General features: G+C 48.0%; 1 protein-coding gene across 4 annotated transcripts in view; it reads left to right on the forward strand.

Annotated features, from left to right (window-relative positions):
* Positions 1 to 414: 414 nt before the first annotated feature.
* The window catches only part of SCG5 (secretogranin V), a 58,740-nt gene continuing 44,894 nt past the window's right edge, over positions 415 to 14,260 (forward strand). For 2 of the 4 annotated variants that reach the window (XM_088839826.1, XM_088839827.1), the window contains exons 1-2: positions 415 to 525; positions 2,000 to 2,232. In XM_088839826.1, the coding sequence (XP_088695952.1) occupies positions 2,007 to 2,232 (226 nt within the window). In that variant the 5' untranslated portion in view covers positions 415 to 525; positions 2,000 to 2,006. The remainder of the gene's footprint in view (positions 526 to 1,999; positions 2,233 to 14,260) is intronic. The other 2 variants (XM_088839828.1, XM_088839829.1) reach the window with 1 other exon arrangement.

The raw sequence follows: 14,260 nt of genomic DNA on the forward strand, positions 1-14,260 counted from the left end.
TGGACTCGAGTTTGAGTGAACTCTGGGCGTTGGTGATGGACAGGGAGGCCTGGCGTGCTGTGATTTATGGGGTTGCAAAGAGTCTGACACGACTGAGCGACTGAACTGAAGGCCTCAACTTTTGTTTGTCTCTCCTATCAGTGCCCCAGTGCCTGATTCCTCTTAAAGCTAAAAGACGTTTGAAAAGCTGGAAAGGTGGCAAAATTAAAGGTGTGCTATTGCGAATGAAGGACAGAAGTGGGGAGGCAATCTAGCACACTGTTTGGATAATTGCTTGAGCAAAGGTTCATTTCTTCCGTAGGGGTCGACTGAGGAAGAGGGCGTCGGGGAGCCGGGTATGTGCAAGGCCTGGCCTCTGGGTTGCCTGCGGGGGAGTCCTGGCCAGGCCGCCTCCACCTGCTGGAGGAGGGACGGGGCGGGGCCAGGATGAGCAGGGAGGTGACGCACGAGCGACCCAGATCCCCGGCTTCGCGCCCGACCCCCACCGAGGCCCAGACCGCGGCAGGCTCCTCCGGCTGCAGCTCGGTGAGTCCTTCGCTGGCGCCGGCGCAGACCTCGGCCTGACGCCCACCGCACACCCACGGGTTCTTCGCGTTCGGGAGTGCGGGAGGGCGTCCTGCTGAGTTCCTTGAGCCGGAGGCTGGGGCCAGACAAAGGATGGGTGCGAAAATCGGAGGGTCGGCTCTAAATGAGAGGGAAGGAGCCGGGAGGAAGAAGGGTGGGTTGTTCATCAAATCTGAACGATGTTGGCTGGGGGTGTAAATGAAACAAAGACATCCTGCGTGCAGAGCCGGGGAGGGAAAGATGGAGATGGCCGGAGAGGCGGGTGCCTGCCTCTGGCCATTTGGTCAGATTGCGGGTTCTGCTGTCTCAGCTCTTTGGAGTGGCTTCTTAAAAGCCTTTCCTTTACAGAAATAGAATTTGGGGGTTATGAATATTTCCGTTTCAGGGGAGAAATGCACGCCGCCGCCATCTCTGCCGGCTCCCACGGAAGGATGGGCAGAAGAGGGTTTGCAGGGCCCCTGCCTTTGGTGTCCGCCCTGAGGTCCAGCAGCTGCAGAAGGAATCCGTGTGAATATTTGTTCTCTTGTTCTGCAGGCTTCTGGTTGTGTGGAAGCCAACGTTCAGGACAGGTTGACTCCCCAGACTTTTGCCTTTTCTTACACTTGTTCTCTCATCACCTTGCGATTTCCCCAATTCCAGCCTCCAGAACAGTGAGGTAATGTTGCCAACATAATAACGCAATCTGGGGGTCTCCGTGCCCCGCACTGTTCTCAGTGCTCTTGCATGTGCTCCCACACTTATCCTCACAGTGACCCTGAAAGACAGATGCTTTTCTCCTCCCTTTTTGCAGAGAAGGAAGTTGAGGCATTTGCCCACGATCCCCGGCTCTTATTTGGTGCAGCAAGCAGACCTCATCTTCCTTCCCAGATTGCAGGGCAGGCCTGAGCTGTGTATGGATCTCGACTGTATTCCGTGTTTGCTAAGCTAAGATGGTCTCTTCTACCAGCCCCAAGCTTTCTGTGTTTCTTTGCCATGTGCGTCTTCCAGCTCCTTCCCATGAGCCTTTTCTTCCCCAGGACTAGGAAAGCCAAGATGTCACTTTTCCTCTCCCTCTCTCAAGATGGAAGCAAAGTTTTGTTGTTTGTTTCTGTTTGTTTAAAAGCAGGAGAGAGTGGTGGAGTAGGAATGGTGCAGAACTTCCAGAGAGCTATGAGGACAATAAAAAATGACAGAACTGCCATTATAGTCTAGTCTTCCCCAGGATGTGAGGACACAGGGAACTGACCATCTCGGACACTTTTGTTTCTTTAATACCTTCTCACAGCTGATGTCCTGGGTAGCATGGACACGAAAGGCCTAAGCAAACCCTTAAAATTTTTCATTGCAGTCTCTCCCTGGGCGGTCCTTGAAACACTCCCCGGAGGGAATCACATGATTACATCATCACAGTTGACAATTGTGGCCTATCGATCTGTGTGTGGTCTTTTTCCTGCAGGTTAAAAATGGCCTCCAGGATGGTTTCTACCGTGCTGTCTGGCCTGGTGTTATGGCTGACGTTTGGATGGACTCCAACAGCTGCTTATAGCCCAAGGACCCCAGACCGGGTCTCAGAAACAGATATCCAGAGGCTGCTCCACGGCGTGATGGAGCAGCTGGGCATTGCCAGGCCGCGGGTAGAGTACCCAGCTCACCAGGCCATGAACCTTGTGGGCCCACAGAGTATCGAAGGTACTTACTGTGTTCTGCCGGTTAGCAGTTTCTATCATTGCTGTTGTTCAGTTGCTAAGTTGTGTCTGACTATTTGCAACTCCATGGACTATAGCTCACCAGGCTTCCCTGTCCTCCACTGTCAGCAGTAAAATAATTAATACATATTGAAGAAACTCTACTTTCTCCCCGTTTTCCCTTTCTTCTTATACTATACAGCATATACATGCAGACACATAAGAATATGTCCTGTGAGAACAGCGACCTTATCGAATTCACAGCTGTAGCCCTAGCATCTAGCACAAGGCCTGATACATTAGTATTTGTCAAGTGAATGAAGAAACATCTGGTGTTGTCACTAAAAAAATGATTAGAACCCAGATCCCACATCTTCTCCCAAACTGATCTTTGGGAAATTGTATCCCCAGCTGCCTACCTCTGAGCCACTGCCAGCCGGTATTTGTAAAAGATCTTCAAAATATAGGACCTAAAGGATCTGATCTGATTCTTAAGGAGGACATCAGATAATCCCAGAAGGAGCCAATGACGTACTGGCATTAAGACTTTAGGTCAAAAATTTAAAAGATATATCTTAAAGTATAATGAATGTTAATTTGTTTCATGGTGGTAAGACCATTGCACCCTTGAGTTTTCCTGAGTTTCTGGCAATATATTTTTAATACTTTTATTAGAAAGTGGTACTTTTTTGCTTATCACTTTATTTATAGAGAATTGGAATCTAGGTCTTGAATAACTTTTAAGAGCAAGTGCCTTATTTCCATGCCTGGCTTTATATCTTTGATTCTGAATGTCCTCTTTCTCCACTGAAGTGGAGCCCTAAAGCCAGCATGGTTAATTTCATTTGAACACAGGAGAACACAAGTGCACAGGAGTGGGTCTGAAGAAAACATGTGAATTCTTTCTCTGAGTTTTGTCAAAACACACATCCAGCAAATGCTATTTCCTGGGCATCAATTTTGTATAATTTTGCCTAAGTCTACAATTTCTTACAACAGCTATCTGCCTTGGAGGTCCAGGGAATGCCATGGATATTGTTGACATATGATTCTCATTTCTGTCATGTTACGCATAGTTCTAAACCACTGAGTAAAACTAACTCTGTGGGATTGTTGTCTATGTGGCTGACATTTGATTTCAGGAGTGGATTAACGCAGATGACTTGAATCAAAAGCATGCCAGCCTAGCACAGGGCTTGAGGTGGAACAAATCAGAGAGAGCTTCACACCACCCCTTCTGGGGTGAGTCTAAATCCTGCCCAGCACCCGCTGCCACCTCTGGCCTCAAACACACCTACCCATTTCAGACCAGCTCTTTCAAGACAGTGAATATCTGCCCCTTTAACCATAAGTGCTGTTTAGTCACCCAGCTGTTGTCATGGAGACGGTTTCCCAAGTTTCCGTTAATACTGGAAGCCTGATCATCTGTGCAGAAGAGAAACAGCAAATCCCTGGACATCAGCAGCCTGTGTTTATCCAGAGCCTCCTTGCCTTTACTCAGTAGCCAGCTGTTTGGCACCTGCTCTGTGCCAGTCACCGTGCAGGAGGCTCTGAGACAGCTCTGTTCTAAAGGATTCTTGTCTGGGAGTAGGGGCGAGGAGAGGTGATTACAGTGTGTCAGGGCCAGTGTTTTGACAGATATACAGGCAAGGTGCTACCTTGGAATTGAAGAACAAAGTATAACTTATTCTGCTTGGGTGTAGATGAAGGTGATGGCTTTAAAGAAATGCTTCTTTGAAGAAGCAATGTTTGAACTGGGTTTTGAAGTTTGAATAGGAATTCATCAGGGAATGGCAAGTGAAAAGGCATGGAGATATGAAAGTGTGCCTTAGAACAATTCAGAATCAAAAACTGTTTTTATTACCCTTGGGGTAATGTGATGTCATGAGTTTCCCAGGTGGCGCTAGTGGTAAAGAACCCACCTGGTGCAAGGGATGTAAGAGATGTGGGTTCCATCTCTAGGTTGGGAAGATCCCCTGGAGGAGAGCATGGCAACCCTCTCGGTATTCTTGCCTGGAGAATCCCAAGGACAGAGAAGCCTGGTGGGCTGTAGTCCACAGGGTCACACAGCGTTGAACACGATTGAAGCGCCTTAGCATGCATGCAGTGTGATGTCATAGCCATGTTGGGTCTCTTCTAACTGTCTGTGGAAGGTATGAATATCAGCTTGTGTTCTAGATTTCTGTTACTGTGTAAAATTTATCACACATTTAGCAGCTTAATACAATACTTACTTGTTACGCCAGAGTTCCCTTTAGTCAGGAGTCAGGCATGGGTTAGCAGGACCCTCGGCTCAGAATCTCATCAGGCTGAAATCTCAGTGTTGACAGGAGATGCAGCGCTGGTTGGGGCTTGGGATTCTCTTCCAAACTCATCTAGGTTGTTGGCAGAATTCAATTTTTTGCTCTTGTGGGACCAAGGCCCCTTTCTCCGGTTGGCCGTCAGTGGGGTCCCTCAGGTTGGTTGTAACCCTCTGACAACTTGGCAGCTTACTTTCTCAAAGCCAGAGGGAGAATGTCCCTTTAGTCTGCTAGTCACCATACAGTATAATTATAGGAGTGATGGTGCCTTTATCTTTGTCATTTGTCAACAGAGTGATATCCACTATGTTCCCAGGTCCCACCCACGCTCAAAGGCAGAGATTCATGCAGGGCATGCGCATCAGTAGGTGGGAATCTTGGTGGGGTGCTCATCATAGAATCTGCCTATTACAGCTTGAATGCAGACTAACAGAGAAAATAGTCCAAAGACTTTAGAGGGAAGAGGAAACAAACTGAGAAGCCTGACTTTTTTCCTGTTGTGGACTTTGGCATTTAAGTTATCGCGTGGTCCAATATTTTCTCATGGGAGTGTATGATTGTTTCAACTCACTTGTTTATTTGCATTGTCTCTGCTCAGACGATCATTCCTGCTAATTCCCAGGGGTCTGACAGATGATGGGTTATCTTCCATATACCTTCAACATTCATTTTAGTATTTTGTTATGAAGGCCCAAGTTAGAAAGGTTTTCTAATTTTTATAGGAAGAATACCCAGAATATAAATGCAAAGACCTCAAGATGAGAGCAGGGAGGCTGGTGTGGCTGCGGTTTCAAAGTCATCCACTCAGAGAGGCCTGCCCAGCTGCCCAGAGTAGCTCTCCCCATTCTCTGCCATGGTGCCCTTTTGTCTTTTTTAAACTCTAGCATTAAAAAAAAAAATTATAATGAATGTTTGTTTCCTTGCTTGTTTGTTGTCTGTCTTGCCACTGGAATGTCAAAGAGGCCGCATCTTTTGTTTACCGCTTTATACCCAGACACACTGTAGGCCCTTGGTAAACATTTGAAGAATGAATGTGTATTTGAATAAATATTTAAAAACTCAATATATCTGGCAGTGGGCTGCCCAGATGGCTCAGAGGGTAAAGAATCCATCTACAATGAAAGAGACACAGTTCCATCCCTGGGTTGGGAAGATCCCCTGGAAAAGGAAATGGCTACCCCCTTCAGTATTCTTGCCTGTAGAATTCCATGGACAGAGGAGCCTGGAGGGCTACAGTCCATGAGGTTGGAAAAGAATTGGATACAACTTTGAACAACAACATATCTGGCAGCAGTAAGTGTATGAGTATAGAATTTATATTCTAGTTGACATCTGTGTCTCTTGAGACTTCTTCCCCTTAAGCTCAAGGAAAATATTCCATTTCTGTTCTCTCTTTTAAAAATCAGGAACTCCGTGATAATGTGCTCGTCAAAAGGTCTGTTTACTTTGACTATGACTGATCACCAGGGTGCAAGTTTCCTACCTTCTGTACAGGGGCGTATTGAGAAATGGGGACTTTTTGCAGTTATGGAACGAAACCAGCAGAGGGCGTACTAGACCTGAAGCATATAGATACAAGAGGATTCCTGAAACCTGGCACCCAGCCACCTGGTTGTTAAGCCAGCCTCCTTGTTGACATGCTCTAGATGATCACTGGAGAGGAATCATTTGCCCAAAACACCAAGAGGTTGGAGGTTATTTTTTACTTCTCCATAGGTACCTTAATTATGGTAAGGAATATCTTTCAAATGTGTAAATTCGTAACCCAAAGCAAAACAAAAATAGAAAGACAGACAGGCACCAACTTATTGCTTTTTAGAGAAGAAAATGTGCTTTAATGGAAAGGAAAACCTGGGTTGAGTCTTTTTTTTTTTTTGGATGGTAGTTTATTTTTCTGGATTGAGTCTTAAGCATACTTTTTACAAGCTGTGTGTGATCTCAGTGACTTTCCTGAAACTTGGTTTTCTTATACATAAAGTGGGGCTCCAGCCTACTCGCATGTGCAAAGTGGGTGCTGTTAGTAACTGAATCAGGCCAGCCTTTTCTCGCTTTGTGGAGTAGCAGGAGCACAGCTTCAGTCTTTAATGGCTTTCCCTGATATTATTGGGGATGATTCACCCAGTTAGCAGTATAGCTCAGCAGTGCTACCATGCACCGTGCATCTCAGCAGTGTCCCCAAGCTCAAATTGGCTCATTGGTCAAAATGACATAGATAAGTGGCTACTGCTGTTATATTTTCCCCAGAAACAAGGAAAGCCACCAGCTGTCCAAGAAATTAGTTCAGAGAGCCATTAGCTATGAGGTAGAGATGCTTGGGAGTCAGAAGTGGCTCTGCCAGCAGATACTAATGTTATCTTTTGATGAATCCAATCAGAAAATGTGCTTCCGTTTTCAAGAGAGCAGCCTCATGTAGAAAGGGGTCTGCTCAATGCCATGGGTTCATTTCCCCCTTCCCTCCTAGACCACCTGATAACACCAGATATCAAACCACTGAGGGATTTATATATACTGGCACTTGATGGATCACAAATAAATTTAAACCAATATTGCCAAACATAAAAATACCAAAATTCCTTTTAATAATGCTAAATTTGGGGCTTTAAAATTTTTTTTTACTTTAAAGAGAACACAAATTATTTACTTAATAAATGTCAGGTGGAGAAAGAATCTGTAAGATAAGGTCTATTTAAAGGGGTGGATCCTAAGGAGCCTCTATTTCTTCAACCTCTGGCCTAGTAAAGGAACCGCAGTGCCTCCATTTGACCACAAGGGGGCACCAGCTGCCTCCTATTTGAAAGTTAGTGGTGGTTTAGTTGTTAAAGCTTGTCTGACTCGAGATCTCAAGGACTGTAGCCCGCCAGGCTCCTCTGTCCATGGGATTTTCCAGGCAAGAATACTGGAGTGGGTTGCCATTTCCTTCTCCAGGGGATCTTCCTGACCCAGGGATCAAACCTGAATCCCCTGCATTGCTGTGGTCTCCTGCATTGAGGGCAGATTCTTTACCGACAGAGTCTTAAACATTGATCAGCTGACCTGAGCCTCTCAACTGCAGGTTAGCATCTGTCTGCAGTTGGAGGAAGGGGTGGGGGCTGAGACAGATATCTTGACTAAAATCTGTTTCTAGGTTATCCTCATCCTGGGAGAGCCAAGGAGAGCAGTGGGCTTGAAGGGTTGTCTTTGAGTGCAGCAGGGCCTCCAGTTTGGCTCATGTCCTTTGGGGTTCTGTTGAGCTTACCCTGAATTCAAATCCTTAATATTTCCCTGGATGATTTCCATTTTTTTGTCTTAGGCAGTTGTACCAATAGTGATAAGAAATTGAAAAGGAATAGGGGGAAATTTGGGTTTTTTTTTTTTTTTTTCTGGTGGTAGGGGAATAAGGAGATAAAAATGATTACTTATTTTACTGTTGCTTTTACAGTGTCCTGGGACATCCAGGTGTAGGTGTCCAGAAGGCACCTGGATGTATATGACACAGGAGAGCTCTTTGGGTGAAGGAAGGGGTTTGAGAGTCATTGTCATATTAGTCGTAGCTGATGTCATACAAATGGATGAAGTTTCCTGGTCAAGTATTAATTAAGAAGAGCAGACGCCTGAGAAAAAGCCTGGAAGACTCCAGGTAGAAGAATCTGCAAAGGAAACCCAGAAAGATTGGTTATTAAGGGGAACCAGACAGGTGCAGTGTAAACAAAGAATGAGGGTTTCAGGAAGGGGCCGTGGTCACTTTGTCAAAATTAATTAGCAGAGAGTTTGTATGAAATCAGGACCATTGGTGCAGTGAACCCTGAGTGTGACCACACTGAAGTTCCTGGGACTTTGGGTAAAACAGGTTCTGCAGAATAGTGGGGGCCAGAAACCACAGTGCAGGAAACAGAAGACATGATAGAGAAGTCTGTTCCAGAATGTCAGGCTGTGGGGAGAAGACTGTGAAACGGTTGTGGAAGGATGAGGGGGCTGGTGATGGAGAGATGAGGAAGCTTTTTGTGTAGGTCGTTTTAGAGATTTGAACGTGTTGAAGTGCTAATTGGCAACAGCTGATGGAGAGAGGGGTTTCCCTGGTGGCTCAGACAGTAAAGAATCTGCCTACAATGCAGGAGACGCAGGTTTGATCCCTGGGTTGGGAAGATCCCCTGGGGAAGAAACTGGCAACCCACTCCAGTATTCTTGCCTGGAGAATCCCATGGGCAGAGGGGCCTGGTGGGTTACGGTTCATGAGGCTGCAGAAGAATCAAACATGGCTGAGCAACTGAGCATGCATGCACGCACGACGGAGAGAGAGTTAAAGGTACAGGATGAAAGCAGATGACTGATGGGTAAATGTTCCCGAGGATATGGGAGGAGATGAAACCAAGCGCTCAGGTGGAGGCCGGGGTTTAGGTCTCTCCTCAACTGGAAGAAACAGGAAGAGGTAGAAGTGTGTTGGGATGCAGTGAAGTTCATGCTTTGTGTTGCTATTGTTGCTGTTCAGTCACCAAGTTGAGTCTGACTCTGCAGCCCCATGGACCGCAGCACGCCAGGTGCCCTGCCCCTCTCCATACCCTGGAGTTTGCCCAAGTTCATGTCCATTGAATCAGTGATGCCATCCAACCATCTCAGCCTCTGTCTCCCTCTTCTCCTTCTCCCTTCAATCTTCCCCAGCATCAAGCTTTTTCCAATGAATCGGCTGTTCATGCTCACCCCCCACAATCACGTCGTTGATTCAGTTGAGGAGGGCAGGTATTCTTTGCCACATTGCACAGAGGTGGAAGGAGAAGTTCAGAGAAGTGACTTCTCTGGGGATCAGTTAGTATTTGAACGTGGTTCAAACACACTAGACCCTAGTGTACCCTTCTTCTTCCTGGTCTGCTGTAAGCAGCATGCTCCTTCTCAGGCTAGTTGATTAATGGTATGGTAGAGCACAGGCTTGATCTTGGACCAAACTGGGAAACAGATTTATCTTTAGGGATGATCCTTGTTCCTGGGCTCATTGTTGACCTTTCTTTGAATTTGCTGCTCCATATAGACTGCCTGTGAAGTGGTATTCATGATAAAGGGCTGCTTCCCTTCCCTGCCAGACTATGAGATCTGCAGGAGCAGACGCAGGGTCTGACCTGACTTTTTCTGTGTGCAGGGCCTAGACAGGGCCAGGCATGTAATAGATGCTCATGAAATGTTTTTTGAAAGAACCTCTCATAGTATGCGTCCTAGAAACATTGACCTCTGAGATGCCAGCAGGTTGAACTGGTGTTATTTTAGTTCAGATCATCTAGCTTGTAAGTATATTTTGAGCATTTAACCCTGATAATCCAATACTCACTGGCTTTCCTCCCACCTACTCATTTAGGATCTCAGCTCCTCAGAGTGCCTTAAACCCATGCATGATCCAAAGCACAGAGGACTGTCCCTATCCCGGGGCCCTTACCCATGTTCCCCTCTTTCCTCTCTTTGCCCGCTTCAGCTGGGCACCACCTCATCCTCCAGACTCCAGCCACAGAGCAGTTGCAGTCTCAGGGAGTCTGTCGTAAGGTGTCGGGTGGTGAGGATAGGAGGAGACCCCTCCGAGTCCTAAACCCTAGAGAGGCTTAGGGAGACAGAGCTCTCCATTTCATTTCTCACTGTTCCCAGCACCCCCCACCCCGCCCCCACACCGTGCTCTCCATGGATCCACTGGCGAGGTTGCGCAGGGAGACACACCTAACTGGGCATCCGGCCCCAAAGGGGCTTCCCTGGCAGCTCAGTTGGTAAAGAATCCGCCTGCAATGCAGAGACCCGCTGGAGAAGGGGTAGCCCCATTTCCCTCCACACCCCCGCTGCCCGTGAAGGCAGAGCTTGTCCCTGCCTCTGGTCCACCAGCCAGACTCCTCCTTTACTTTGAGCTTTTCCCCAGGAGGTGTCTCATTCCTGGCGCACACAGGCTTCCGGTGGTGTCCTCCCAGACACGCTGTCCCGTCTGAAGCCCAGAGCAGGTTCAAGCTGGGACCTCAACCTTGTCCCGCATTACCTGAGACTCGCCATCTGGAGAGAGGGTATGGCAATGGCAGCTGCTGAGTCACCGCAGGGCATGATGTCCGCAGATACTGGGCAAAGCGGATCACACACATACGGGAATGGGAAAATGGGAATCAAATCTTACATCATACTCTATGGTTTGCAAAAAATCCTTTCCTGAGCCCTGTCTCATTTGATATAACCTTTCTAACTGTTAAAAATGTGTGATGTTGCCTACACCGCTTGAGCTTTTCAATTTAGTTGGCAAGCCAGCTGTGTTAGGTTTGACTGCATTTCTCCAGCCAGCTGTCTTCCATCCCCATCGACTTGGCTAATCCTGGGATATTTAGCTGAGAAGCTGTAATGATGCTGGGAGTCGTGGTAAACCACAGGCGAATTGGGGCAGATGGTGTTCCCGGGATAGGAAGCTTCAGAAAGCAAATTGTCTGACAAAACTGCCCTCTTGAAACAAATTGGTGCAAATACCTTGGGCACCGTGGTCATAAAGAAAGCTATGGAAACCGGCTGGGAGGGTTTAGCAGATCACAGCTTGGCACTACAGTTAAAAGTAAGCGTGACTGTGACCCGTGGCAGGCCATGGGACTGGAGTAGCAGAAGGGGCACGTGGTGTGGATGGTGGGGAACGTGGTCACCCTGCAGCGGAGCAGAGAGAATGTTGAGGCTCGAAGCCCAGGGGTTTGGGTCCTGGCTCAGACCAGCTGCGTGGCACCAAGTAAGTCCCTTAAACTCTATGGAGTTTAGTTTCCCAATCTGAAGACGGAGGTGAGCTACCCAGACCATCTCTTGGGGCTGATATAGTGGTCAAGTTAAATCATGTATATAAAAGTGTTTGGGGCAGTATGAAGTTTTACTCACAATGGGAAGTATCGCTGTCATGGTCATTACTGCTTTCATTCAACCGTATGTATTTCTAGGTGTAAATGGCCCCAGGGCTGGAAGATGGTTTGTCTCTGGTGGTATCCTGTGTTTCCTGTTCCCTGTGTCCTACACTTGGCCTGGGGAAACTGTCTGGAATAGTTGCATGTTAGACTTGGAGGAACCAGTTGACCTCTGGCCTTATGAACTGCTAAGCTGCCTGTTCGTGTTACCTTGCTGCTGCTGCTAAGTCACTTCAGTCATATCCGACTCTGTGCAACCCCATAGACGGCAGCCCACCAGGCTCCGCCATCCCTGGGATTCTCCAGGCAAGAACACTGGAGTGGGTTGCCTTTTCCTTCTCCAATGTGTGAAAGTGAAAAGTGAAAGTGAAGTTGCTGAGTCGTGTCCAACTCTTCGAGACCCCATGGACTGCAGCCTACCAGGCTCCTCCGTCCATGGGATTTTCTAGGCAAGAGTACTGGAGTGGGGTGCCATTTCCAGAGTTAGGAACTGTGTCTGCAGTGAGGATGGATGGTTCCTGAAAACCAGGAAAGAGTAACTTTTCCATACTCAGCAGTGCTCTGTTCTACTTCTTTTCTGGGTAGCTATATAAATCTTGTGTTTGGCTGTGATGTGGGTTACAGAAGCATCTTAAAAGTCAGGAAGACTGGCTGTTTAGTCAACTGCCAAGCCAAGAGCATGCTTGTGTGCATGCAGGAGACGCTGGTGTGAGAATGGTGTGCAGATGGGCCGGAAAGCATGTTCTCCGTGGCTTGAGAGGAGGCTGTCTACATGTCCACATTTCCATGGACGCGACTGGCAGGCCATGATCAGTACACTTCCCCTGAGCCATGCATTCTATCAAAATGCCATTTAACATATTCCCATTTTTATTAACTTTCTAAGTAATTATTGAGTGCCTACACATTTGGGCTTCCCAAGTGGTGCTAGTGGTAAAGAACCTGCATGCCAATACAGGAGACAGAGGAGACGAGTGTTCGATCCCTGGCTCAGGAAGATGCCCTGGAGGAGGGTATGGCAACCCACTACAGTATTCTTGCCAGGAGAATCCCATGGACAGAGGAGCCTGGCAGGCTGCAGTCCAGGGGGTTGCAGAGTTGGATGCAACTGAAGTGACTGAGCAAGCATGTTACCATGTGCCAGGAGCTGTGGCCTGAACATTTGCAAACCAACCAACATATATCTAATGTATTTACAAAAGATCTTTGTGAACTAGTTAAGAGTCAGCCATTATCTTTTAACCTGTTGCTGCTGCTGCTGCTGAGTCACTTCAGTCGTGTCCGACTCTGTGTGACCCCATAGACAGAAGCCCACCAGGCTCCCCCGTCCCTGGGATTCTCCAGGCAAGAACACTGGAGTAGGTTGCCATTTCCTTTAGTAAAGGTTAAACTCTGACCTGAGGGACTGAGGCATTTTCCCGAGAACCGGGGCTACGGCAGGACTGGATAGCCGTTCCCCTTACTTTCACATCCCTGGATGCATTTTCCATCAGCGCTTCAGTCTCGAGGCCTCCAGAGGAATGCGTGTGTGCTAAGTCGCTTCACTCGTGTATGTCTTTTTCCAGCACTGTGGACTGTAGCCCGCCAGGCTCCTCTGTCCATGGGCTTCTCCAGGCAAGAAGGCTGAAGTGGGTTGTCATTTCTACTTCATGGGATCTTCCTGACCCAGGGATAGAACCCACGTCTCCTACCTGCAGGCACATTCTTACCTGCAGACAGTCTCTTACCTGTCATTGGCAGGCAGGTTCTTTAATACTGGCACCACCTAGGAAGCCCTCCTGAAGGATAAGATGCAGAAAACACAGGCAAGATCAGCAATGATGAGCTGTGTTTTCACACACCTGCTAGCTCCATTGGGGTGGGTTGGCTAAATACAAACTGATGTGCAAGGAGCTGCTGGTTAGTGGCTGGGCCCGTTGTTCTCTTATTGTAACCAGAAGCCCTTGTTTAAGCAGCTTGAAGTCGAGGTGAGGAAAAGGGATGTAAAAATGGAAATGCACACTTTCCACAGGCTGGGATAGAAGCTGGGAGTCCGGGATATAGTTCTCAGAGTAAGGTGTTGTGCCCACAGCCTGCCCCCCACCAGTCGAAAAGATGTAGCAGGTTAGTTGAACTTGAGCTGGGCTTCCTTGAGGAGGGAGTGTGTGGATCAGGGGGTCTCAGGTTCAGGAAGGAAGAGGTAGGAGAAAATAGACTTTTTTTATCTAGAATGTGTTGAGTGCAGGATGGTTGGGGGTGGGGAGGAGGTGGCATGAAGGCTGGACACTTTTAAGGTTGTCACTGAATTTCTCTCTTTAAGGGGATCTGGGGGGACTTAACCTGGCGGTCCAGTGGTTAAGACTCTGTGTTTCCACTGCAGGGGGCATGAGTTTGAGCCCTGTTTGGGCAACTAAGATCCCACATGCCAAACGGTACAGCCAAATAAAGAAATAAAAGCTCTTAAAAAAAAAAGATTTATACAAAGAATGTTGCAAGTGCCTCTGGGGACAGGGGCTGTGAGGCTCAGGGCCCTAAACTCCCCCAGGGAAGCACCTGCCTCCCCAGCCCATCCCCTTGTCTGCAGAGTGTCCAGTGAGCTCTCTGTCTGCTGGCAGATAGAAAGGTCACCTCACCCGAGTCTGGAGGTCCCTGGAGGCAGCAGTGGGCTGGTGGTACTGGGCGGGAGGTGGGGTGGGTACTGCTTTGTGTCTTGGTCAGATACACGCACACTGGGCACAGCACCGTTGGGGTCTCAGGGGCTGGAGGTGGGGGTTGCTTCAGTCGCTCAGCGCATGTGGACGTCAGAGAATAGAGGGAGCCTGCCTCCCACCACGCTCAGCACGGGCTGGATGATCTACCTGCAAACCCGCTCATTCCTCTAGCGGCTTCA

This window comes from Moschus berezovskii, chromosome 9 (assembly GCF_049115385.1).
Source record: "Moschus berezovskii isolate FMDL1 chromosome 9, NW_MosBer_1.0, whole genome shotgun sequence".
Lineage (NCBI taxonomy): Eukaryota > Metazoa > Chordata > Mammalia > Artiodactyla > Moschidae > Moschus > Moschus berezovskii.